The sequence below is a fragment of the Meleagris gallopavo genome, chromosome 12 (genome assembly GCF_905368555.1).
Source record: "Meleagris gallopavo chromosome 12, MGAL_WU_HG_1.1, whole genome shotgun sequence".
Taxonomy (NCBI): Eukaryota; Metazoa; Chordata; class Aves; order Galliformes; family Phasianidae; genus Meleagris; species Meleagris gallopavo.
Window position 1 is genome coordinate 8,237,633 of NC_139415.1, and position 23,275 is coordinate 8,260,907.

The 23,275-nt window shown below is 36.9% G+C and overlaps 1 protein-coding gene across 4 annotated transcripts in view; it reads left to right on the plus strand.

Moving 5' to 3' along the window:
* MYO5C (myosin VC) overlaps positions 1-22,715 on the plus strand; it is a 31,967-nt gene extending 9,252 nt beyond the window's left edge. Inside the window, exons 12-41 of one of the 4 annotated variants that reach the window (XM_085234357.1) lie at positions 3-143; positions 406-531; positions 737-820; positions 1,528-1,662; positions 1,992-2,089; positions 3,508-3,594; positions 3,704-3,791; positions 4,479-4,690; positions 5,294-5,459; positions 5,887-6,033; positions 6,796-6,960; positions 7,182-7,275; positions 7,821-7,884; positions 8,899-9,079; positions 9,625-9,718; positions 10,575-10,638; positions 10,729-10,809; positions 11,161-11,341; positions 12,588-12,681; positions 13,489-13,540; positions 13,748-13,910; positions 14,159-14,246; positions 14,950-15,048; positions 16,019-16,173; positions 16,977-17,066; positions 18,125-18,275; positions 18,681-18,963; positions 19,989-20,163; positions 20,639-20,719; positions 20,953-22,715. In XM_085234357.1, coding sequence (XP_085090483.1) covers positions 3-143; positions 406-531; positions 737-820; positions 1,528-1,662; positions 1,992-2,089; positions 3,508-3,594; positions 3,704-3,791; positions 4,479-4,690; positions 5,294-5,459; positions 5,887-6,033; positions 6,796-6,960; positions 7,182-7,275; positions 7,821-7,884; positions 8,899-9,079; positions 9,625-9,718; positions 10,575-10,638; positions 10,729-10,809; positions 11,161-11,341; positions 12,588-12,681; positions 13,489-13,540; positions 13,748-13,910; positions 14,159-14,246; positions 14,950-15,048; positions 16,019-16,173; positions 16,977-17,066; positions 18,125-18,275; positions 18,681-18,963; positions 19,989-20,163; positions 20,639-20,719; positions 20,953-21,105 — 3,792 coding nt within the window. In that variant the 3' untranslated portion in view covers positions 21,106-22,715. Of the gene's footprint in view, positions 1-2; positions 144-405; positions 532-736; positions 821-1,527; positions 1,663-1,991; positions 2,090-3,507; positions 3,595-3,679; positions 3,792-4,478; positions 4,691-5,293; positions 5,460-5,886; positions 6,034-6,795; positions 6,961-7,181; positions 7,276-7,820; positions 7,885-8,898; positions 9,080-9,624; positions 9,719-10,574; positions 10,639-10,728; positions 10,810-11,160; positions 11,342-12,587; positions 12,682-13,488; positions 13,541-13,747; positions 13,911-14,158; positions 14,247-14,949; positions 15,049-16,018; positions 16,174-16,976; positions 17,067-18,124; positions 18,276-18,680; positions 18,964-19,988; positions 20,164-20,638; positions 20,720-20,952 lie in introns of those variants that run through there. The other 3 variants (XM_085234356.1, XM_085234358.1, XM_010717250.4) reach the window with 3 other exon arrangements.
* The last annotated feature ends 560 nt before the right edge of the window (positions 22,716-23,275 follow it).

Consider the following 23,275-nt stretch of genomic DNA (forward strand, 5'->3'; position numbering starts at 1 on the left):
AGCATGTCTTTAAACTTGAACAAGAAGAATATATGAAGGAAGATATCCCATGGACTTTAATAGATTTCTATGACAACCAACCTGTCATTGACCTTATTGAAGCTAAAATGGGAATTCTAGAGCTTTTGGATGAAGAGTGCTTGGTAATGTGAAAATGATTGCATTTATGAACTCTCATAAAAATTACAAAAGTAACATGAACTGTCCTCTGTTTGGTGACTTCAGTTGTATGCTAAGAATCTAAAAGTAGGTTCTTAGCTAGAAGCTGACTCAGCAGCTCAGTTTCTTTACCATGTGGTCAATGGGGCACTAGAGCAGGTTAAGCAGAAATGCATTGGGATCCCATTGCTTGGAAAACTATTTGGACTGAACTTTGTAAAGGTATCTCCCTTCTCGTTTTTACAGTTGCCCCATGGAACAGATGAGAACTGGCTTCAAAAGCTATATAATAATTTTGTCAACAAAAACACGCTCTTTGAAAAGCCGAGGATGTCAAACACGTCTTTCATTGTTCAACACTTTGCTGATAAGGTAAACTGTAAAGAGACCAGCTTTATTACACCCTACACCCTGCAGTGTCTCATGCAGAAAAGGAACTGATTTGCAGCGGAAATATTATCCGCACCTTTTTGAAACTGCTGGGTAATCTTCCTTTAGTGTTTGTTGCTATTTATTTACTGGTAATGCCACCGTGTTCATGTGTTGCTGGTGTTAATGATTTCATGCCTTTGCACAGGTAGAATATAAATGTGAAGGATTTCTGGAAAAAAACAGGGATACGGTATATGAAGTTTTGATGGAAATTTTGAAAGAGAGCAAGGTTTGTGTTCAATCAGTCCTGATTAATTCTCTGTAGATGTGAAGTCAGTGGAATTAATTCAGATCTGATGTTAAGATCTGTACTAAGCATAGGATATATGTTCTTCATAGGTTGGATCAATTAATTTACATCTTAATTTGTAATGAATATTCTTCAGATGTGTATATTGAACATCAAAATCACAATCATTTGCTAGTTACGTTCCTGTGGGTTTTTATTGTCTTCCCATTGATAGTGTTTTGGAATCCATGAAACTGAACAGTTACTTAACTGCAGGGTTTTGTTTTCATAGTCTCTACATGGCTTTAATAGGTGTCTTAGCATTAACAGCTGCCTTCGTTTGTTTTTCAGAAGGGATTAAGGAAATGCCAGGGCAGAGAAAACTTCCTGTCCTATGTGGGCTTGTCTCTTTCCACCTGCTTGCAGGCCCTGCTCCTTTCATGTTGTAGATTTACTATTAAGAATTAACTTAAACTGACTAAAACCTATATTCTTAATTTAAATTAAATAGTGTGAGAATATGTTTAATTCTTAGTTTCTGTTCATGTTTGCTTACATTGAAATGGCCTTTGCAGGCATGCTTCACAGTTGTCAAGTTCTGTCTGCGAGGTGCATAAGTACTCCATAGCAGGTTTAGGATTGTTGCATGTGTTTCTCTGATTGCTCTTACTTTGTGGCTTAATGTGGTTCTTTCACCATACTTTTAGTTCCGTCTCTGTGCAAGCTTTTTTCAAGACAATCCAGCACCCATTTCGCCTTTCAGTTCAACTATAAGCATCAAATCTGCAAGACCTGTCCTCAAGTCACCCAACAAGCAGCTCCGGATGACAGTTGGCAGTAAGGTACTGTGTGTACAATGCTGCTCTGCGATGCTCTTAGTTTCAGGGTAGTCTGAGACTATGTACTGTATCCTGCTGTTCATTGGGAAGCATCTGATTTCCAGCACAAAACTCAGTGGCGATGCAGTGCTTCTCTGAGTATGAGTTTAATTTCAAAGTAGGAGACAGTTGGGTGCAATAGGACACAAAGTTTCTTGTGTTTGAGATTGAAACCCTAAGAAAATCTCTCAGTGCCCATCTGAAACCTAGCAAAAAATTAAAGAACTTAAGATTAGACTTCTTACTTAGCTGTAAACATCTCAGCAGCAAAACTGTTGTCTGATATTTTCTAGTTTCGGAGTTCTTTGTCTCTACTCATGGAGACGCTTAACGCAACCACCCCTCACTACGTGCGATGCATAAAGCCAAATGATGAGAAGCAGCCTTTTGAGTAAGTGTGGTTCTTGTTGAGCTTTTGTCTTGTCTTTAAAATGGAAAGAGTACTTTCGTGTTTCACATTAGCTACCTGTTGTTGAACAGCTTCATGTAGAGAATGTATTTTGCCTTTCAAGATAGCTCAAGTAAAAAGAATGTATTCTTACAAAAATAGAATAATTCAGTAATTATTACTGATACCTTAGGAATAATTTATTATGCTGAAGACTTTCAAGTCAGATATTGCGTATTTGTCATAATGTTTGGGGTGAAAATACAGTGTTCTGTATGCTTTCGTTTGCTCTTGGCTGCTGTGGTGTGGATTAGTACCCAATCATATTTGGAGAGTAACAGCCACTGCGATTTTTTGAGTTTCCCTTTTGTCCATATTTATAAGTCAGAAAAGATATGAGCAGCACCGAACATAACTTTGGCTTTTTCACACGTTTATTTTACTTTAATGTTATAATACAGTCTTGCATGCTAGATAGTTGTGTTTGCATAACTCCTGTGTTCAACCTGATAACTACTAACTGTAAGTGGGAGCTGACCTTGCTGCAGCTGTTGGTTTCTGTGGGCAACCACATAGTAGCTCTCTAGTTTTAGGTATACAGCTTTTAGTTGGAATGTAATATGCTGACAAGTGAAATGCATGCCATGTATATTCTACATATCTGAGCAGAAAGGAAGAGACCAAGTTTATGTGTTTCTAAATTAATTTTTAGTAGGATAAATCCATTTTCATGGAATTGGACAAAATATCTCTGTGAAAAGTATCTGACCTATGTCACAGTTTCACTGTCCCTGTACTGACACCTGATTGTTTTGTGTAATAGCAGTAAGATGGAAAACAGCTTGGATAATATAAAACTATGTCTGAATTAGACTAGAAAAGCGTGGGAAGAACAATGTCACTAACTGTGAGTCATGGAAATGTCTTTGATAGTAATGGATTGATTCTGTAGCACAGTGCTTTGTGCACCTTGGTCCAGAGTTGGAAAGGTTCTTTCCTCGCCTTTTGTTGGCAGTCTTGAACCAAGATATCTATATACCAATCTTATTTATAATTGGTGTGCTGAACAGTACCTAGAGACGGTTACTTCCCAATAGACTGCTGAGGAAATTTAATTCTGTGTAAGTTCTGCACCTCGGCATGATCCTTTGACTCCTGGTAATGTGAACAGTCATGCTTAACATAGAAAGGAAAAGGACTTATCATAAGATGGAAATAAGGACATTCTTCCTCTTTTTTGAGGAAGAAAACTGAAATATTCCCTCTTACCCCTGAGAAAACCAAACAGGTAAGATACTGTACAAAATATAGGGAGCCCTTTGTCCTATGAGCAGAAATAGAAATCCAGTTAGTAGAATTGTTATAATTATTGTAGTGTGCCAAGCCTAGCACAAATGTAAAGCATAACTCTGCTTTTTTAGGTTTGACTCAAAAAGGGTGGCTCAGCAGCTGCGAGCATGTGGTGTTTTGGAAACCATTCGAATTAGTGCACAGAGCTATCCATCCAGGTAGGGATTGAGCAGGTCTCCATATCTCAAAAAAATTGTATTTCATTTTTAAAGGGATTGCATTTGCTAACTTTCAATTTTTCAGATGGACTTACATTGAGTTTTTCAGCCGCTACAGCATCCTTATGACGCAGCAGGAGCTCTCTTTCAACGATAAGAAACAGATCTGCAAGACTGTTTTGCAGCGGCTTATCCAGGTTGGTGCACATTGCACTGATAACTGCACTGATCCATTGCACTGACATATAACGGATCAGTGCATATGTGTCATATACCATCTGTTATTAATGAAAGGGCCCTTTTCCCAAGATTAGTATCCTACTCCTTAAGTAGGAGAGATAACATGTTTTCCTTATTGCTATCTTTCCTGATTTCGTTTGTCAGACATAGGCTTGTAAGTCAGCAACCTTTTGTTGTGATGCTGAGTCATGATGTGTTCACAGACAGATGATTTAACCTCTCTGTGCTTAGTGTACTCACTTGTCAGAGAGCCCGAGTTTAAAAGTTATTTCTCCTGTGAGTTTTTGCTCTCACAGTTCAATTCAAGACTAAACTTGTGCTATAGGGTAGTGTTGAGCTCAAGGAACTGCATTCAGTCGAATGATGTTGCTTTCATGGCCTTGGTGATAAATCCAGATCCTCCTTTCAATCTGAGGCCATTAGAGTCTGAGTTTGGATATTTGGATATTTTATATTCTGTTTCTTCCCTGTGTTTTGGATTTCTCCCCTTGCCATATAGCCTGTCTATAGTGAAAAGAGAGAAGATACGCTTATTTGGCTAGATCATTTCAGAATGGGCTGGCTGAAGTGACACTTCATAAAAGGAACAGAGTGTCTTGTCTAGAAAAATAAGAATGCAGTAAATCTATTGTGTTATTTTTCAGGATCCTAACCAGTATCAGTTTGGGAGAACGAAAATTTTCTTCAGAGCAGGACAAGTTGCTTACTTAGAGAAACTGCGCTCAGACAAACTGAGACACGCGTGCATCGTGATCCAAAAGAGCGTGCGGGGCTGGCTGCGGCGCCGGCGATTCCTGCGCATAAAGCAGGCGGCCGTTACCATCCAGCAGTACTTCCGTGGGCAGCGGACCGTGCGGTACTTCTGGCTGATAAGTTCGCTTGTTGTTCGGGCACTCCTGAAGGGGTCTGGAAGGTCAAACTTAGCAAAAGTGCCTGGGACGAATTTGGAAGTGTAGCTTTTATGTAAAAAATAATCCAAATTGTGGATTTTTTTTTTTTTTTCTTGATTGTAGTTTTCTTGAAAATGTTCATTTGTTTGGCTGGTTTGAAGAAAGTACTATGGTGGAGTCCAGATGTCTCTCAGATTCCTGAGAGGCCTTTTTCATCCAGCCAAGAAACAGTAGCAGTCATTCACGGAGCAGACAGCAGAAAAAGATAGCTGTATCTAGGCTTTGAAAGGTTCATGAAGGCAGGTGAGAATAATGGCTAGTGAGAAAAGATAGGAAAGGTTGTGAGTTGCTCCCCCTCCTTGGCACAGCTTCACTTTTGTTATTCTAGACTAGTTCCACTAGTTTCCATAAGTAAGATTAATGCCTCTGTGTTTCACTAAAAGGAAATAGTCCTACGTGGTGTTCATTGTCAGCCAAACTATTTTCGTGTGTGTGATTTGTCTGACTGAGGGAATAAGCATAAAACATCTCATTTGGCCTAAGGAAACATTTTTGTCTTTTGAATCAAGGCAAGCCATAACTGTGCAAGCTCTGAAGCAAACATGGGCAGCTATAATTATTCAGAAATACTGCCGAGGTTACCTCGTCCGTAAACTTTGCCAGCTCATCCAAGTGGCTGCTGTAACAATCCAGGCTTACACCAGAGGATTTCTAGCAAGGAAGAAATACCGGAAGGTACGGCCTATTGCAAAACTTGATTTCAGTACCTGGAAACAGCAATTACTCTATAAGAAAGATGGAGACAAAGGCAGTGTTACTTTACTTTAACTTTTTTTACTTAAGTTTTACTTAACTTTACTGTTACTTTACCTTGCATGTGTTATTTCTTCTATCTTCTACTTATTTCTGTACAAATATTGTAATAACGCTGACGCACAGCAGCTCAGATCTAAATCTCCTAGCTATTAAACTGGCTGATTTGTACTTGATGCAGATCATTTAGTGTGATGCTGCAGTTGTTCAGGTATGTGTACAGTCTGAATATCTTACTATGTTGGTACTTCTGAGACCATAGGAATGCGGATAGATTCACAGAACACTTTAACTGATGTCAGTTGAGCCACAGATAGTTACAGGCAGATGTTACTGCTTTCTTTCAAAGATGCTTGAAGAACACAAGGCTGTGATCCTTCAGAAATACGCCCGTGCGTGGCTCGCCAGGCGCAGGTTTCAGAACATTCGGCGGTTTGTACTGAACATCCAGCTTTCATACAGAGTTCAGCGACTGCAGAAGAAGATAGAAGAACAGGTGAGGGTCATCAGTCACTATGATTTGTACTAATTTTACAATAAATATTGTATCAGTTTTATTCTGAGCTCTCATGTTGACTGGGGGCTTATGTGAATTACAGTAGCAGTAGTTTATTTGACAAGACAAATTATTTGAAGGATATAATCCTTGATAACTTGTATTCCTCCTATATCTGACGTAGGAAAAATCTTCTGGGATTTCCTTGTATTTTTGAGGCACGTGTTACTGAGATTTTGGGTTAGCTGTGCTAATGAGAAGAGTTAACCTTCTTTAACGTTTCATAACAAATGTCCAATCTCTGCATGAGGTTATTTGTATTAGAATGAAGTGTGTTACATACTGCTCTAGTTCAACATAACTTTGGGGAATTCTGTCTTAAGTTTCTTTCATAGCTTATTTGTAAGAGCTATACCAGTAACCTTTAAGATGGTAGCTTTAATCTAACTGATGGAAGCAATCCCTGATGGAAATAATCATGACGAACCTGGAATGGCGAGCAGAAATAGGTCAGGTACTTCCTTTGTAGCTGGGCAGAAGCAAAGCACTGATTATATTGCTCACATGCTTGGAATTGGTTCTCATGGCTCCTGAAGAATTCTACACAAAAAGCACAGTTTGGCTGATTGAACTATAGTGCTAGGGTTTTTTGTTTTTTTTTTCCCCAATAATTTTTGAGGGGAATGTGTAAAGACAGCATGCTATTAAACAATCTCAGTGGTGCATTTCCTGTTTTATTTTAACCTGTCTTGCTCATTGTAGAGCAAAGAAAATCATGGCTTGCTGGAACGATTGACTAACCTGGCTTCAACTCATATGAATGACTTGGATACGATTCAGAAACTTGAATCAGAGCTTGAAAAGTTAGCTGCTCAAAAGAGAACGTACGAGGAGAAAGGGAAAAAATATAAAGAGGACAGTGAACAGGTAAATTTTCCCTACCTTCATGGTGCTTGTATTTTAGTTCTGTTTTTGATTTGTTGGATTTATCAAATGCATGATTGTGAGAGTTACCAAGTATATTCACTTTGCAGGGAATGATATAGAAGCAGGGAGTCTGTATGTTCTTGTTACAAATGTAAGAACTTGTGATCTATTTCTTCTTCCTTTCTAAACTTCTGTGTTTTGCTTGCTTTTTGTGTGTACAGAAAATACTGAAACTTGAGAATCAGAATAAAGAGTTACAAGAACAGAAGGAGACTTTAGAAGTAAAGCTGCAAGAGAAAACAGAGGAAATGAAAGGTACAGTAATTAAAAGGAATCTCAAAGAAATGAGGGAAAGTCATACAATCAGGTTTTCAGCAAATTAAAATGAGTTTTGGTCTAATAAAAACAATGTAAGTGCTTAATTTACAGTAATATGAAAGTTGTATCTAAGCATCTCTTTTTCTGAAACGATTTTAAAATGTTTAGTGCAAGTGTTGTTAATGTCATAAATTAAATCTCTTGTTTTAGTAGCAAAAGCTTTGCTGTTATCTATTTTTTCCTGTCTCAGGGGCAGCACTTTGTCCTTCCTTTAATTAGCTGTTTTTAAGAATCTAGCTTCATGGGAAACGAGCAGTATGTGAAGTCAGTTGTACTTCAGAGCAATCAAGTTTTGGTGCTTCAGAAACATTTTGTTCTGTTGCATTACTTACCAAGTTTATTGGGGTAGTTCTTGACATTTTAGACAATTTCATCTTAAGGATTGCTATTAAAACAAAAACTTCTCATTGTGATCATGCTTTTTTAAGAAATGCACATCACTGCATTGAAGTTCTTTGAAATATCACAATATTTTTTGACAGAGAAAATGGATGACCTCACGAAGCAACTTTTCGATGATGTACGAAAAGAAGAAAGTCAGAGAATGTATGGAAGCAGAATTTCATTTGTTTGAAGCAACTTTTTTTTTTCCTTTCTCTGCTTTTCTTTTTCCTGCTGTAATTATGATTGTGTCATTTATGAGTCTAGCAGCATTCTTGAACAGTGATGCTCATTCCAACGTACTTTATGTACCATTAAAGATGTGTGCAGATGTTTGTGGGTCAGTCAGTTGCAGGAAAATATATTGAAGGTTTGAGACTTTTCTTGCTTTATTTGTGTCCTTGAGAACTGATACATTCTCAGTATTCAGTCAGGGCTAGAAAAGCAGCTGATGACCATACTAGATTCAGCTTGAAGAAAGGCAGTGTCTAAGTGTTTTAGATTAAAAATATAAAGGAGAAACCATTTTTTCCCTTTGGAATGTTATTTGTAGTGTTAACAATCACGCTGTTTAGCTACATGTGTTTGATGCTTTGCAGTATGCCACTTATCAGATTGAATGTTTAACTCTTTACGAGACAGAGAGCCTTAGATACCAAATAAATGCCGTCCTCAGAAATTTGAAGAGTGTAATAAATCACTGTTAGTAAGGATTGGAAGCTGTATGGGACTTCAGCTCCATCTGATTCAGTTTGACTTCAAACTTTTTTGTTAGTTTTTCTGCATTTCTTACTGGCTCTATTACATTGGAAGCCAGTCCATTCCAGCAGGGGCCATTGAAAACAATAGGGCTTTCTGCTTTTCAGTGCTTAATGTAGGCATGAATGTAGCAGAGAGCTGCTCTAGTAAGTGGACTCTCAAAGAGTTAGAGAATTAGCCTTTAAGTGGAGTGTTCCATCTGTCTTGAATTCACTCCCAAAATCTGAAGAGAACATAAGGAAGTCCAGGGATGTTCATATCCCATTGTCATCCATTTTGTAGATTGGTTCTGATGACCTACCCTAGCATTTTCAAGCGATCACGGTTCCTTCGAGTGTCCTTTGCTGAGACACATCCTTCAAGTTAAAAGAAAAACAAAGCCCACTCTATTTCTTCCAAATGCCTCATTGTCTCCTTTAGGATACTTGAGAAAAATTTCCAAAGTCAGAAACAAGACTATGAAAAGGAAGTTGAATTGCTCAAGGGAGAAATAAAGGTTCTCAAAGAAGAAAAAACGCAGCTACAGCAACAAATTCAGCAAGAGATTACCATTCAGGATGACCTGAAAATAGAAGTAGGACAACTTACAAAACAAGTACAGGTAAAGCATGACTCACTTCATTTTGGAGTTTTTCCTGGATAAAGCAAGTAGGCGATGGAGATGTTTTATTTATAGATTATTTTCTTTTTTTTTTTTCCTCAGTTTTGAGAAAGTTGTATTTGATCCAGCACTGTACTGCATCCTTTTCATGTAGTTCTCAATATAAGTTACTGTTCACATAAAAATTTCAAGGATACAGCTGATTGTGCCTGAATGTTTATGCTTTTAAGTGTGTAGACCTTTTTTTTTTTCTTTTTTCCCAAAGGCATTAATTTCTTAAGTTTGTTTCTCATAAATATAGTTTATAATCTGACTGTGAAAATAGTGGTTTTGTGTAAAGTCACATTTTTTTCTATGACTCATATCCATGACGCAAATACATCATTTTTCACTGCACCAAATTATTGTTTAGCACTGATGCCTAAAAAAACAGAGACTTTAAACACATTTAAAGTCTTCTGGCTCATGATCTTCTTGTTATTAATAATTTTCTTTATGATGTAACTGTTACTTAGCTCTTCTCATTCACTTTCTGTCTGATTCAGAAAATACCTGAGTTGCAAAAGGAAATTGAACTGCTGCAGACACAAAAATTGGATGTTGAAAAACAGGCCCAGTCACAGAAGAGGGAGATGAGGGGTAAGCTACGTGCTAGATAATTCGGAAAATCTACCAAGCAGAGTGTAAACTGGCTGGTTTAAATTGATGGGTTTTTAAAAAAATATTGGGTAGCTTTGACAAAAAAAAAACAGGTATCTTTCTCATCCTATAGTGATGTCATTCTGTTCACAGCTTTGTTTGCAAGGTGCAAAGCAAAAAACAAGTGAGTTTTTGTGAAGCAGTTGCTGAATGCCAGATCTATGGTATCCTTTTTAAGAATCGCTGATTTCAAATACTGTGTTTAAAAATCAATACTAGCAGTCTGAACTTCACATGGAACTTAATATCTCATAAAGTCTCAGAAATATGGAAAGAATACATCATCTGGCCTTCATTCAGCCTGTCTTTAGCCTCAGGTCTCGTGAATAATTTGCTGTGCTGTGATCCCTTTGATAAAGGGTACCTAATCTGAGCACTACCGCGCACTTTGTGCAATACTGAGAATGTGTCTTACATGGCAAACCTGGATCATTTAGTGTGGGAAGCCAGCACTAGGTGACAAATCATCTGTGTAACTGTAGCAGTTGTCTGGATTTGAAACAGAAAGAAGTAACTTGGCAATGAAAGTGTGGTATGTTTAAAAAAAAAACAACAAACATCAATATACAAATAAACCAACTGTGTTGGTAGTGTACCTAAATAGTGCTCCTTCCTTGTTCAGAAGTACAGCCATGTTCCTCATTGTATTCTGCTGGTACATAAGCACTGAGTAACAAGGAAGAACCTCACAGATTCAGGAAGAAGTTGGTTTGATTTTTCTAATCATATGTAATTTGAAATGTGATGAGAAAGTTACTGAGATCATTATATTATATATATTTTTTTTTTTCCTCAGAAAAGATGTCAGAAGTTACAAAACAGCTTCTTGAAAGCTATGATTTTGAAGATGTCAGAAGCAGGTAATTTAATAAGTTCTCCTTAAAAAAAATAAAAAATTAAGAAATGCATTTTGTTCACCTGCCTGCTATTGATACTGCCTTGTGTTCTAGGCTGTCTACAGAGGACTTGGAACACTTAAATGAAGATGGAGAATTGTGGTTTGCTTATGAAGGCTTGAAAAAAGCGACAAGGTTAGTCAGTGTCTACGTTTTCATAACTCCATGCTGTGGTCTAGAAGATAAACAGAACAATCAATGAGTAACTTGATAGTGTGATACTGAACATCTGCCTAACAAACGTTATCTTTTATGATTGTCTCAGCAGCTCAACCTAATCAATGAGATAAATATTGTATGCGTCAGTCTGGGAAATATTTCCTCAAAGACAGCATGCATGACTTCCATCTCCTCTAATGCCTCTGTGATGTAATGGAATATCTGCATGTTGAACACAGTGCTTTTTTCATATGTATTAAACATGACCTATTGCACTTGCATCACATTACATCTGCAATTTTTCATTTTTCCTTTTGTTTTTAAAAGAGTATTGGAAAGTCACTTCCAATCTCAGAAGGAAAACTATGAAAAGGAGATTGAAGGTCTGAACTTGAAAGTTGAACATCTTAGCCAAGATATTAATCATCTACAAAAACTATTTCGAGAGGAAAATGACATAAATGATGGTATTCGACTTGAAGTTAGCAGGCTAACTTCAGAAAACCTGGTAAGATCAAGATGTAGTCAAGTAAAGATTGTTTCAGTTGGCAGTACAATCCAAAACTGTCAGTGGCACAAAGCCCTCAAAAACTCGGCGTCATGTCTTGACTTTACAAGGCTCAAACTGATGTGGCCATCTGAGGTTGCACATCCACACCAACTTTTTCCCATGTAACGCCTTGCTCAGCTATAAGAACTGAAGTAAGGGAAGAAGAAACAAAATGTGTTTTGCTTCCAAAGTGGCTGTTGTTTGAGTACTGGTGTGACTGTGTGTTTAGGGTGAGTAGTTGGCTTTGCTGTGCTTGCTGGTCTTGGCTTGTTTTTTCCCTTCATGTATTAAATACATTTTATCTTGATCCATGAGCTTTCTCACTTGTGCTCTTCCTATTCTCTTCTTTTTTTTTTTTTTTTGCATTGGGGTGGGAGGGGGATGGTGGTGGTGAGTTGGCAGCTCTGTGGTTGCTTGACTTCAGTCTGAGGCCAAGCCATGACAACATGGTTTAGGTGTGCTCTTCTCCCCTTGTGGTCAAAGGATAGATATTAGCATCTTTTGGTCTGAAGCCTCTCTTTTCTCTCAGGTTGAAAAGTTCTATGATTTGATTATCAGTGAAAAAAGCAGATGCCTGGGGGATGTGAGAGGTGATAGGTTTGTGTAGTTTAGCGGTGCTCTCCACCAGAGGGCAGCTAACCATGTAAAATTGCTAATAAATCACAGGCAAGGCTTAAAAGTCAAGGTGGTTATTAGTGCTGTGTAAAACCTGACTCAAGGAAGTGCTAGTATTCCAGAAGATCATACATACCGTGTTATTTTCCTGTTAAGTGAAGTATAGGTATAGGAATATTTTTCAGAAAAAAATTACTGAAATTGAAAACATAAGGAAAAGCATGATATTATTTTTACAAAACGATTTTATAACATACTGGTTTTGTTTTCTTCCCCCAAAGTTAAGGAAAAGCTAGGAAAATTTGACCTAGGAAAATTAATTGTGTAATTTCCTTTTAACTGCAGAACATAAAACTGGCAGTATTGGGTCAGTTCAAACATTCAGTTAGCTCACTATTTCAATTTTAAGAATGACCCAGCAGCAGATGCCTCCAGAAGAGTTACACAAGTTGGGCAAGCAAGTAGCACTTCCCCAGTACGTCTGCCAGTCTTTAACTACTTGCAGTTGAAGTTGATCTCATAGGTACTATTGGAGATGTTTCAAACTAAAGGTGCTGAGGTACATAAATGTCCTTTTTTCCTCTGGAAGGTGATCCCAGATCTTAAACAGCAAGTTTCTGAGCTTGAGAACCAAAAATTAGACCTTGAAAACCGTCTTCAAGAGCAGAGTGCGAAGTTGAAAGGTAAAGGACCATTGTAAGGTGCCACTGTGGTCCCCAGTCCTACAGTTAAGAATGAATTATAATTGAGTTATGAATTCCCTAGACATAAATTTATAACAACTGAACTTCTTTGCCTATTTGCTTGCTTTCTTGCCAGTAAAATGTAAGAAACATCGTGAAGAAAAAAAGTACTGTGTAGAGAATAACTCTGCTAGTTAAGAAAAATACATGTAAACATGTGCAATTCTCTGGTCTGCTTTTGAACATTTTTTGGTCGTTCAGTTCTGCAGTTTAGATGTCTACAAGTATGTTCAGTAGGGCTGTGCTAAGAATACGTGTCATGGAGTATGCCCTTTGGAAGCAGTCATAAAAAGAAAAGATGTACTGGAATTTAAGTTGTAGTCCATGAAATAGATTTCAAGGGGTGAAAAAATCAGAGTAGGAGACAGAAGGAAAACTTCCTGCTAATTTGCTTGTTTCAGAGTTCTTCTCTGTTCAGGAAAACAGAAGTTGCTGAGGATTCTGTATCTAACTGTAGTGTCCTCTGAGGCAACTTTTTTTTTTTTTTTTTTTTTTTTTTTTTTTTTTTTTTTTTCAGTTTGCAAGTAGTTTTACTGCCCAGTGCAAGAAGTGGATAGTATCAGAATTCCCTAGCACATAAAATCTTCTGCGTGGCGTAATCAGAACATTTTCTGATACATTATATGGCATCCTTCCATTTTGTTAAATAAAATTACGAGTTTAAGAAAAAATTTTACTAAATACTAATACAGGACAGTAAGCAAGTATGATCTTGTTTTTCTTTTGTTTTGCATTTTATTGCTAAAGAGATGTCTAATCGACTGCATCACGAGCCAGAAGGGGACAGAACACTAAGAGGGTAAATAGCTTCCTTCTCCTCTTCCTCTTCTCCTCTCTCTCTTAATGTAAGAAGTGCCATGGGCTGGGAGCAACAAACTCACAGTTGAAGTTCCACATCCAAGATATGATTCACCCTGTAACACTGAGTACAGCTAATAGGTAAGCATGATGTGATTGTGCTTTAACAGAAGAAGAGTATAAGACAACACTTCCTGTCTATTTCTAGAACAAATGAGATCCAGAATGAAACGGACATAAAAGAAGAGAGGTTGAATGTCATAACCCAAGAAATGGAGGGGCTGAGCAATGGTTTGAAGCAAGATGAAGTCCACGCTGAAGTAAAAAGCAAGATGAAGCAAGAAACAACTCGGCTTACTGTGGAAAACATGGTGAGGAAATGAAATCCTCATTAAGAAACTGTACCTGAAATATAGGATAAAAAGGAAGAAATCATGATTTCATGGTATGGGCGGGATGTTTTCTCAGTTTGTTGAGGGATGAAAAGTACAAAGGTTTCATGTTTCTTCAACACAACATAGAATATGTTGTAATGCTCTTTTTGTGACAGTAACATGTAGCGCTAGAAGGCATTTCTTTATTTCCATTGCTCTGAACTCACTAATTTGGATTATTATAGGACCTTGAAGAAGAACTAGACATGAAAGATAGAATAATAAAGAAATTGGAGGATCAGATCAAAACTCTTACCAAGACTATTGAAAAAGGTAAGATGTTGTTATATCATCTTTTCTCATAACTTTGAATGTTCAGTTTGTGTTTCAGTGAAACTAGTTTTACAAAAACAAAAAAGTAGGCTTTGAAGGGTTAGAGATACAAACCCTCAGGAAAAAGTGCCAGGAAACCGTCAACAGAAATTTTATAAAAACCTGTGTTTTTTTTCCAGCTAAATAGTGGGCATATGTGGGACCTAGACTATATGATGAAGTTTAACTCAGAGGCATCAGATTCTGTCAGCAAAAGTTAACACACGCCCTCAACAGAAACTGTCTTTTAGCCAACAGGATGTTAGCTTTGCAGATGAGTATATCCTCCTGTTGGCATTCAGGTGGCAGATGGTTACTGATAGGAAATTTGTACAAAGTTCTTATGCAGCAAGTAGTTCTTTACTATAAATACGCCTCAGAAGGATGCAGAAGTGACTAAGGCAGAGGTGTGTCACTGGTGTTTGTTTGCCTTATTTAATGTAAGTAATTCCACTGAATCCACTGAAACTATTCACAGAAGTAATATGAATGTTATTTAACTCAATGTTTGGAACTGTTACTTAAGAACATCCATGTGATCCATCCATCCAGCGAGCACTGTACCCTTTATCATAGAGGAATGCTTTTCTCCAATAGTTTGTTCTAACACATAAATGATGACTTAGCAATTTCCTTGCAGTTAATACTGCTTTATGTTTGACAGGTGATGAAATTCATGTGTCAGCTTTGTCCAAGGAGTACATTGGAATGATGGAGTACAAAAGAGAGGATGAAGAAAGGATCGTTCAAAATCTGATCCTCGGTATTTTAGTAACATTTGGAATTTTATTGGTCTTCAGTGATATTCAGCATAGAACACAACGCTACAACGAAAACTACAAGATGCCATATTTCATTTTTGTTCAAAGTTGGCTTTATCTCACTCTCTTCCCACCAAAATAACTTGGAGATGCTACATTGCTTTTTTCCTATTGCCAATCATTTCAAGTACAAAGTGATTTATCTCTGACTCTACATAATTCTGACTCTGATGTTTTCTTTGCTCTTTGTTCTCTTATAAAGCTGTAAGTCTCAGGAGCACTCTTGGAACTTCAGTTTACTTTCTTCCTAGTCATCTACAAAGACTGTAAGTCATTGGGTATCTGTCCGTGTATGGTGTCTTAATCTTAGCTGTCCTCTGCATATAATTTCATTCACTGATCAGAACTGTGCTTTAGAATTCCCCTTGTAAGGGAATTTTGCTCTGAGTCACTTTACAATGCCAGTCTTACTGCCAAACCAGCCTTTTGCATTAGCTTGCCATTAGTGGGAACTCAACAGTTTCTCCATGCACATCAGTACTCTTATTAACTACTACTTGGAAATAACTTCTTCCTTTCCTTCTCACCTACTTCATCCTTACTTCAACATTTGAATGTTACCTATTTGTGAAGACAGGTGTGTCTTCAAGCAGTGCCAGGAAATTGTGGGCCTTACTACAAATAGCTAAATACAGGCCAGTGTATGAAGCTATCCTATCTCACATAGCCCATGCTATAGCCCAGAATTTGCTGCAGTGCTCTCCTTATTTTCTGGAATACTTAATTAATGCTTCCACATGAGCAAAGCAGTACTATTATACAAGTTTTCAGTAAGGAGCAATAAATCACTATAACAATTATCAAGTGGCTCGTTGCTGAAGAAATGAACCTAAAGGTACTTGCCTTTTTCAGAATGATGCATTAAAGCTCTGTATTTTTATATAATGAACCTGATGATTCTCCTTTATGCAGATTTAAAGCCACGTGGAGTTGTAGTCAATACGATACCTGGCCTTCCAGCTCACATCCTATTCATGTGTGTGAGGTATGCAGATTATCTGAATGATGCTGACATGCTGAAATCTTTCATAAATGTAACCATTGATGGTATAAAACAAGCTGTTAAGGTAGGAATTATATTTGGCTGTACTTCACTTTTTGATTTTCATGTAAAGTTTATAAGATGCATGCATAATACCTGGGAAATACTGATACTTGCATCTGCTAGTATTCCTATAACAAATAATTATTATTAGTTACGATCTTTTTGGTGTTATTAGTAGGATCCTCATGAAGTAAGGTTCTCTTGTGCTGAATATGCTAACATCTTTATCCAAATTCAGATATGTGAATGCTTTGTTGTATATCTGTGATGCAATAAGACATCAACTGCGTTTGGTAGGAATGAACCACGCTTTAAGCAGTTGAATTTGTTGTGTAGAAAATGCTTGTATTTTGTCCACAAATTTATACCACATTTTACCCATAAGAAAAGCTTGTGCGTGTGTATCTAACAAAAAGAAGACAAACTAAAGCAAAGTTAGAATTGTGTTTATACATAGTTCAGTTTCATTTCTGTATGGACATTGTCCATGTTTTGGCAGGAAGCCCCCAATGCACTATAGTGCTACAGGTGGAAATGTGTAACGCTGGTTCAGACTCATGTTTTTGGCCTGTCCCTTACATAGACTTAAACTGTGTTTAATGAGTAAAAGAGGGGTCTTTGCTATATATTCACTCACCTGAAAAAATCCCAGAGTGATTTGTATAGCTGGCACGTTACAGGTGCTATGTGTTTCTTCTTCTGTAGATAGGTGGTGTTATTGCTAATTCTGTGATCTTTAGCTAGATCTAGTGATCTTTAGCTTCAGTTTTGAAATGAAATTAACTTCATGACAATGCCATAATAGGATTGCTTTGTCATTTTCAGGAAAACTCAGAAGATTTTGAGATGTTGTCTTTTTGGCTTTCCAATACATACTATTTTCTTAACTGCTTGAAGCAATACAGTGGGGAAGAGGTAGGAATGATTTCATCAAATAATTTCATTGCTTTACCTTTGTCAGACTTCAGTAAGTAAAATGGACAGAGATAGTCAATAGATAATTATTTGCCAGCCTCAATGCTTCAGGATGTGTATTGCTTTGCAGTGGTGACATATGTTTTACACATATAAGAAGACAGTATAGAAGTAACTGATAAAGTGAAATCAAAACATGAAAGTGCTGAGGTTAGTTGAAGACGTAACATGATAACTGTTAAGTAATTTGAATTCTTGTACATGAGTTTAATCTGAGCTGCATTTGCTTGTTTAAGCTAGTTTCATCCTGGAATCCAAGACTCTTAAATTGCAAACTCTTACTATATGATATTTTATTGATATGTTTTATTAACTTACATAGGCTGAATGAAATTGAATAAGTATGTAAGAATACACTCTTCAGGGTTAAAACAAGTAGAACTTGGAATTACAGTAACTGTGCACAGTCTAAACAGCAGTACTCCCCCTCGTGGTTCTATTGATCACATGAATGCACAGTGAGAACTGTATTTAAATGTAATAAATAACAGTCTTTTGTAATTTAACACTAACAGGAGGGAAAAGTCTGAATCCAGTGCTTTGAGTGTTAACCTGTATTTGAAATGAACACTTAAGACTTCACATAAGTTAGGATCCAGTCTATGTTTTTGAAAGCAGAATTCTCCTGATGAAAAGTCAGTGTAATAGATATTGAAAACAGAGTTGTAAACTATTAGATTAAAAAAAAAAAAAAAAAAAAAGTTTTCTGTTTAAGTAATCTAGGAATTGCTCCAGAGACCACTGAAATATGTGCAAGCCTCTCTTTTGGGTTCAGTAAGCTTTTGGAACAGGGTAATCTTAAACATTAACTAGTAAACAAGTAAAGGAAGCCCAGAATTAGAAGCATCCATTGAAGTTAGCAGATGCTTTGACTCATTCTGAGACTGTTTGGCCGGAGGCAGAGTGTACTACTTTAATATATACATTAGTATATAATACCAGTTAACAAGTATAATGTTTATGTGATTGCTAATACTTGTTTTTACAATGTAATATAGGAATTTATGAAATACAATACCCCTCGTCAGAATAAGAACTGTTTGAAGCATTTTGATCTCTCGGAGTACAGACAAGTTCTCAGTGATTTGGCCATTCGGATCTATCACCAATTCATTCTTGTAATGGAGAATAACATTCAGCACATGATCGGTAAGATAGCAGAAGTCCAATCGAAGATAAATGTAGCTTATGAAGAACTTGTATAAAGCCTATACGTGGAGGCAAAGGATGGAACTGACCTCTTCCTCCTGTAGTTGCATGCATGTTTCTGCACACTTAAATGAGAATGTTATATCCCTGAAGGGCTTTTTCCTCTCTACACTTTTCTTGTGTAGGATAATGCTTTCAAAAAGACCAAAATTCTATAAAAATAAAAGTTATTTTCTTAAAAATGTGTGATTCAGAAGCCCTTGTCGGGTATTCTATTTATATAATACTATTTAAATTTTAAAATATCATGAAATTATGTTTTGTTCAAGAATTAAGTTAATGTAACTGGAAAGAGCTACAGGAGTGACTCCTACGGTCTTACAGTTATTTTCTGTTGTCCTTCAGTACCAGGTATGCTGGAATATGAAAGTCTCCAGGGAATTTCTGGCTTGAAACCTACAGGGTTCCGTAAACGTTCCTCTAGTATAGATGACACGGATACCTACACAATGACATCTATCCTGCAGCAACTCAGCTACTTCTACAGTACGATGTGCCAGAATGGCCTGGACTCTGAGCTTCTCAAGCAGGCGGTGAAGCAGCTTTTCTTCCTCATTGGAGCGGTCACCCTCAATAGTCTCTTCCTCCGCAAGGACATGTGCTCTTGTAGGAAAGGAATGCAGATAAGGTAAAGCCAGGAAGCTTTCAGCAAGAGGTTGCTTCGGAATGAATGTTTAACCTTTTTTTTTTTTCTTTTTTTTGTTTTTGTTTTTGTAACCTAGCTCTTTATCTCTATGTCACTGGATATTCTGTGACCATTCTGTTGGAAGCAGCCAACTGTTTTGCACTCTTTTGGAAAAAATAGATCTTTGCCTTATCAGCTAAGTTTTCTGTGCTTAGCATACTACACTAATGGAGAAAATATCAGTAGAGAGCTCAAAGTCAGTCCTATGTTTAGCATTCTTCCTATGCTTGTTGGCTCATGATGGTGACTCTACTTCTTAGAAGAGTAAGCAAGTACAGCATCCCCTGTCTGGCAGACAGCCAGAAGCAAATTTGCATTGTTTGTGCTGTATCATGAGAAAAGAAAGCACTGAGACAGAGCCATTTGAGGGTTCAAGTCAGATGACATCCATCTTATAATCATGAAGAGTGTATGTTCCAAACAGTTTTTGCAAAATACGCATAGTTCATTTCTTCTCCATTAGACAGTCTGCAGGCTAAGATGAAAGAAAATCACTCAAGTTTTGACCCGTTTCAAAATATTACTAGAAGAAAGCTTCTTTAACCTTTAGAATTTAGCCCAATTAGCAATGTGTAAAGACTATTCTAATCTCCAGTATAAGCTTAGCTGTAAATTAATATTTTTAACATACACAGTGCTGCGATATAGTTACCAGTGCTAGTAGATACTAGTATTCTTCTGGTTCTTTTATAACAGCTAAGCTAGTAACTTGCTTTCTATTGGATGACCTTTAAGAAATTAAGTGAATAAATTAAAAGGATTAAAGTATACAAGAGATTAAACTTAAAAATCAGCAGACTATTAATTGTTTGATATTTATAATGTACAGGTATGGTGGGTTTTATTATTTAAACTGTATGAATGTGAACACTGAATTAGAGGAAGACTGCTTCTTTAGAAGACTTCAATGTAATTTGTTTGACAGAAGAAACCTGACATTTCTGTTGTCTGTTCGTGGTATAACCTAGATGTAATATCAGCTATTTGGAAGAATGGCTTAAAGACAAGAATCTTCAAAGCAGCAGTGCCAAAGAAACTTTAGAGCCTTTGTCTCAAGCAGCCTGGCTCCTTCAGGTCAAAAAGATCACTGATGATGATGCCAAAGAAATATGTGAACACTGCACATCGCTTTCCACTGTGCAGGTAATGAGCCATTTGTTTTATTCTGGCACCAACTTGCCTAACATAATTTGCTGCAAAGGGCCATTGGCCTTTCATTTGATAAAAACAGCATTCGTCAGCTTTCTGCATCACCACTTGTTACATTCGATTTTTTAACTCCTTATTTCCAACTCTTAATGCTTTAACTGCTTCTGTAGTGAATGCTTGTCTCCTTGTTCTATTTCATTTCAGTCCACAATGATTATTTATTTTTACTTTGTTAGAGGCATTTTTGTTGTTCTCTTTTATCAGTTCCACATCTCCTTGATCCTGCTGATTTGGAAATGAGTCACAGCAGTGATCGCGTATGCAAGAAATAATTAGGTTCCAGGTTGAAATTCTCACTTTATTGTAAGATTTCTTACTGAAAGCTCAGTTAAATACCAATGAAGGTGGCATTTTAATGCTTTCTTCACTTTTTGTAACATACTAAAATAGTGTATTGTAATTTGAGCAGATAGTTAAGATCCTCAACTCATACACTCCGATAGATGATTTTGAGAAAAGAGTGACTCCGTCATTTGTTCGCAAAGTCCAGGTAAGACCTGCACCTCTTCTCTCTCATATTCGAGTTACAGGATATTTCCAACACACATATTTATACTTGGCCTTTATGTCAAGTAATGACTGCTCTGTTCTGCTTCTCACTAGGAATTGATTGAGTGCAATCTCCTTAAAATTACATGAAGGCAAGATTTGCAATGAGAAAAAACAATGTTTTTGATTTAATTGGAATACATTATTATCTTACCCTTTCTGCTGTAATTTCAGGCTATGCTAAACAATCGCGAGGATGGACCGCAGCTGATGCTTGATACCAAATACCACTTTCAAGTGACGTTTCCTTTCACACCCTCTCCACATGATTTAGAAATGATACAAGTCCCCAGCAGCTTCAAACTTGGCTTTCTCACAAGGGTTTAGTAAAACCAGTACTTTGGTATTTTCTCTGAGACCGAATAAGGACAAGTAGACTTCCATGCTTCCTTCCTCCAGCTGGAGGATGGTGTGGTAGCTTGCCATGAATTAATCCATTAAAAACTTGTTCTAGAGTCAAGACTTAAAAAATAAGAATCGTTTCAGCCTGTGATTTCCTTCTGTGTTTTTTTGTTTGTTTTTGTTTTTACTGTTGTTCATTCTTCTTTACAATCCTATAATAATGGCATCAGCTGGATGCAATTCCACACTGTTTTTTAGCCCAAACCTGATGAGGAAAGAATTTGTCTGACAAGTTTACATTGGTTCTCTGTCAGTAACATTAAAGCACTAGTCATAGGGAAAGGTTAAGCTAGGATCAATATACTGTACAGTTTTCCTTGATTTGCTTTTGTGCCAAAATATTTTTTTTCCAAGATCATTCTCTTGTCTTGCTCTACTGAATTTGTTTGACATTAGAAGGGTGAATACTATACTTTCACTGCCTTTATTCCTTTCATGAAGTAAGTTGTTCATAAAAATTGACAAGAAGAATGTAAAGAAAAGAATAGAAAGTCCTCCTACATTTGTTTGGACTTTTATTAGTTTTTTTTAATACAGATAGCTACATTGAACCTGGGGTCTGAGGTCAGTCTAAGAGCATTGCTGTAATAAACACACGCTGTCTTTGCAGGAATGCTGGCTTGGCTCGCTCAGGCTGTGTGCATTATAGTTCAGGCACAGCAGACAGCTCTTCAGCCAGGGGAGCAATTTGGGCACTTCCTTTTGTAGGCAGATTTCAGTTGTGTTCTCTGCAATGGCATCTGGATCTTCGTATCAGTTATCAGAGTAGAAAAGTCAGATATAAAATTCCTGTTGTGATCCAAACTACAAGTTTACTTCTTTAAAAAAAACAGGAGTCCTGTTTTAGGTCCATTTCTAATGCAGTGTCTTTAGGAACATACGCTGAGTATGCACTTATGTACGGATCTTTCTTTCTCCCATTCTTTTTTGCTTGTTTCCCTCCCTTAGTTCAGATACTGCTATGGTCTGAAATTACTGATAAACCAATCTTAATTCCTTGCATTTTTAAATTACAGGATCCTTAGGAACAGAAGTGGTCTCCTTTTTGTTTCGTTCAACATTATTCCTGTAGGCAGAACACAAAGAATAACAACTTTCTTTAATACTAGATCCTGTCAGAAGAACTGGAGAGCCAGCATTCACCTTGCTGCAGTGATGGCTGTCATTAGAAATTCCTCAGAACATACTGCTAGTTTTCTGGTTAGGCTATTATGGGAATATAATACTAAAGCTTAGAAATATTGAAGGGATTCTAATTGACCTTGTTAATTTAAATAGTACTGGAAGAGACATTTGATTTTTGTATTACATAATGTTTAAAATTTGTAAATATGAAGAAAAATATTTTTGTTATATCGTGTCCTTGATATTTACTATGAACAGTGTCATATTCACAGTGATAACTACAGAGATGCATAAAGAATATATGGAGGAACATTTTTGTGTTTTGTTCAAAAGCTGTAAAACTACACAATGTAGAGATACGTAGGTAGGCTGGTATTCTTATCTGTTAAATAAAGCAGCTTCTAGATCAATTTGTAGTGTTCTGAGTGATGCAAGTATTTTCAGTAAACAATTATTAACAATTTACTTGGAATTATGTTAACATTGGTGGGTACTGCCTTGTACCATGAGTGTTTATTTACTGGTCCAATTGCTTTGCTGCAACATTGTGTATCTTCCTATCAGAATGGTTTGCTGCTCCTGGTGAATTTCTATACCCATTTCAGTGAAAGCAAGTTTAGTTGCTATAGTTTGCATATGGCCTTTTTTACACTTACTGGAGCTGTATGTCACCTGACAAGGTATGAGTAAAAGCACAGCGCACTCTTGCACTGACATCACAAAGTGTCTGAAGGTATGTATGTATGTATGACATGTTGATGGAGGAAAATTGTTCTGACAACTTGGTAAGTGAGTTTGAGTGGAAATTTACTGTGCTTTTGATGTTAGTGTCTTCAGCCAGTATGAAGTACAGAATTCTGTCTTTGGTTTTCCTTCTTGGAAGGAGCTGTATTAATGAAGGGCAGATACATGAAGAGGTATTTCTGAGGTTATCTTTCCTAGAATGATACTAAAGGAGAAAGCTATTGCA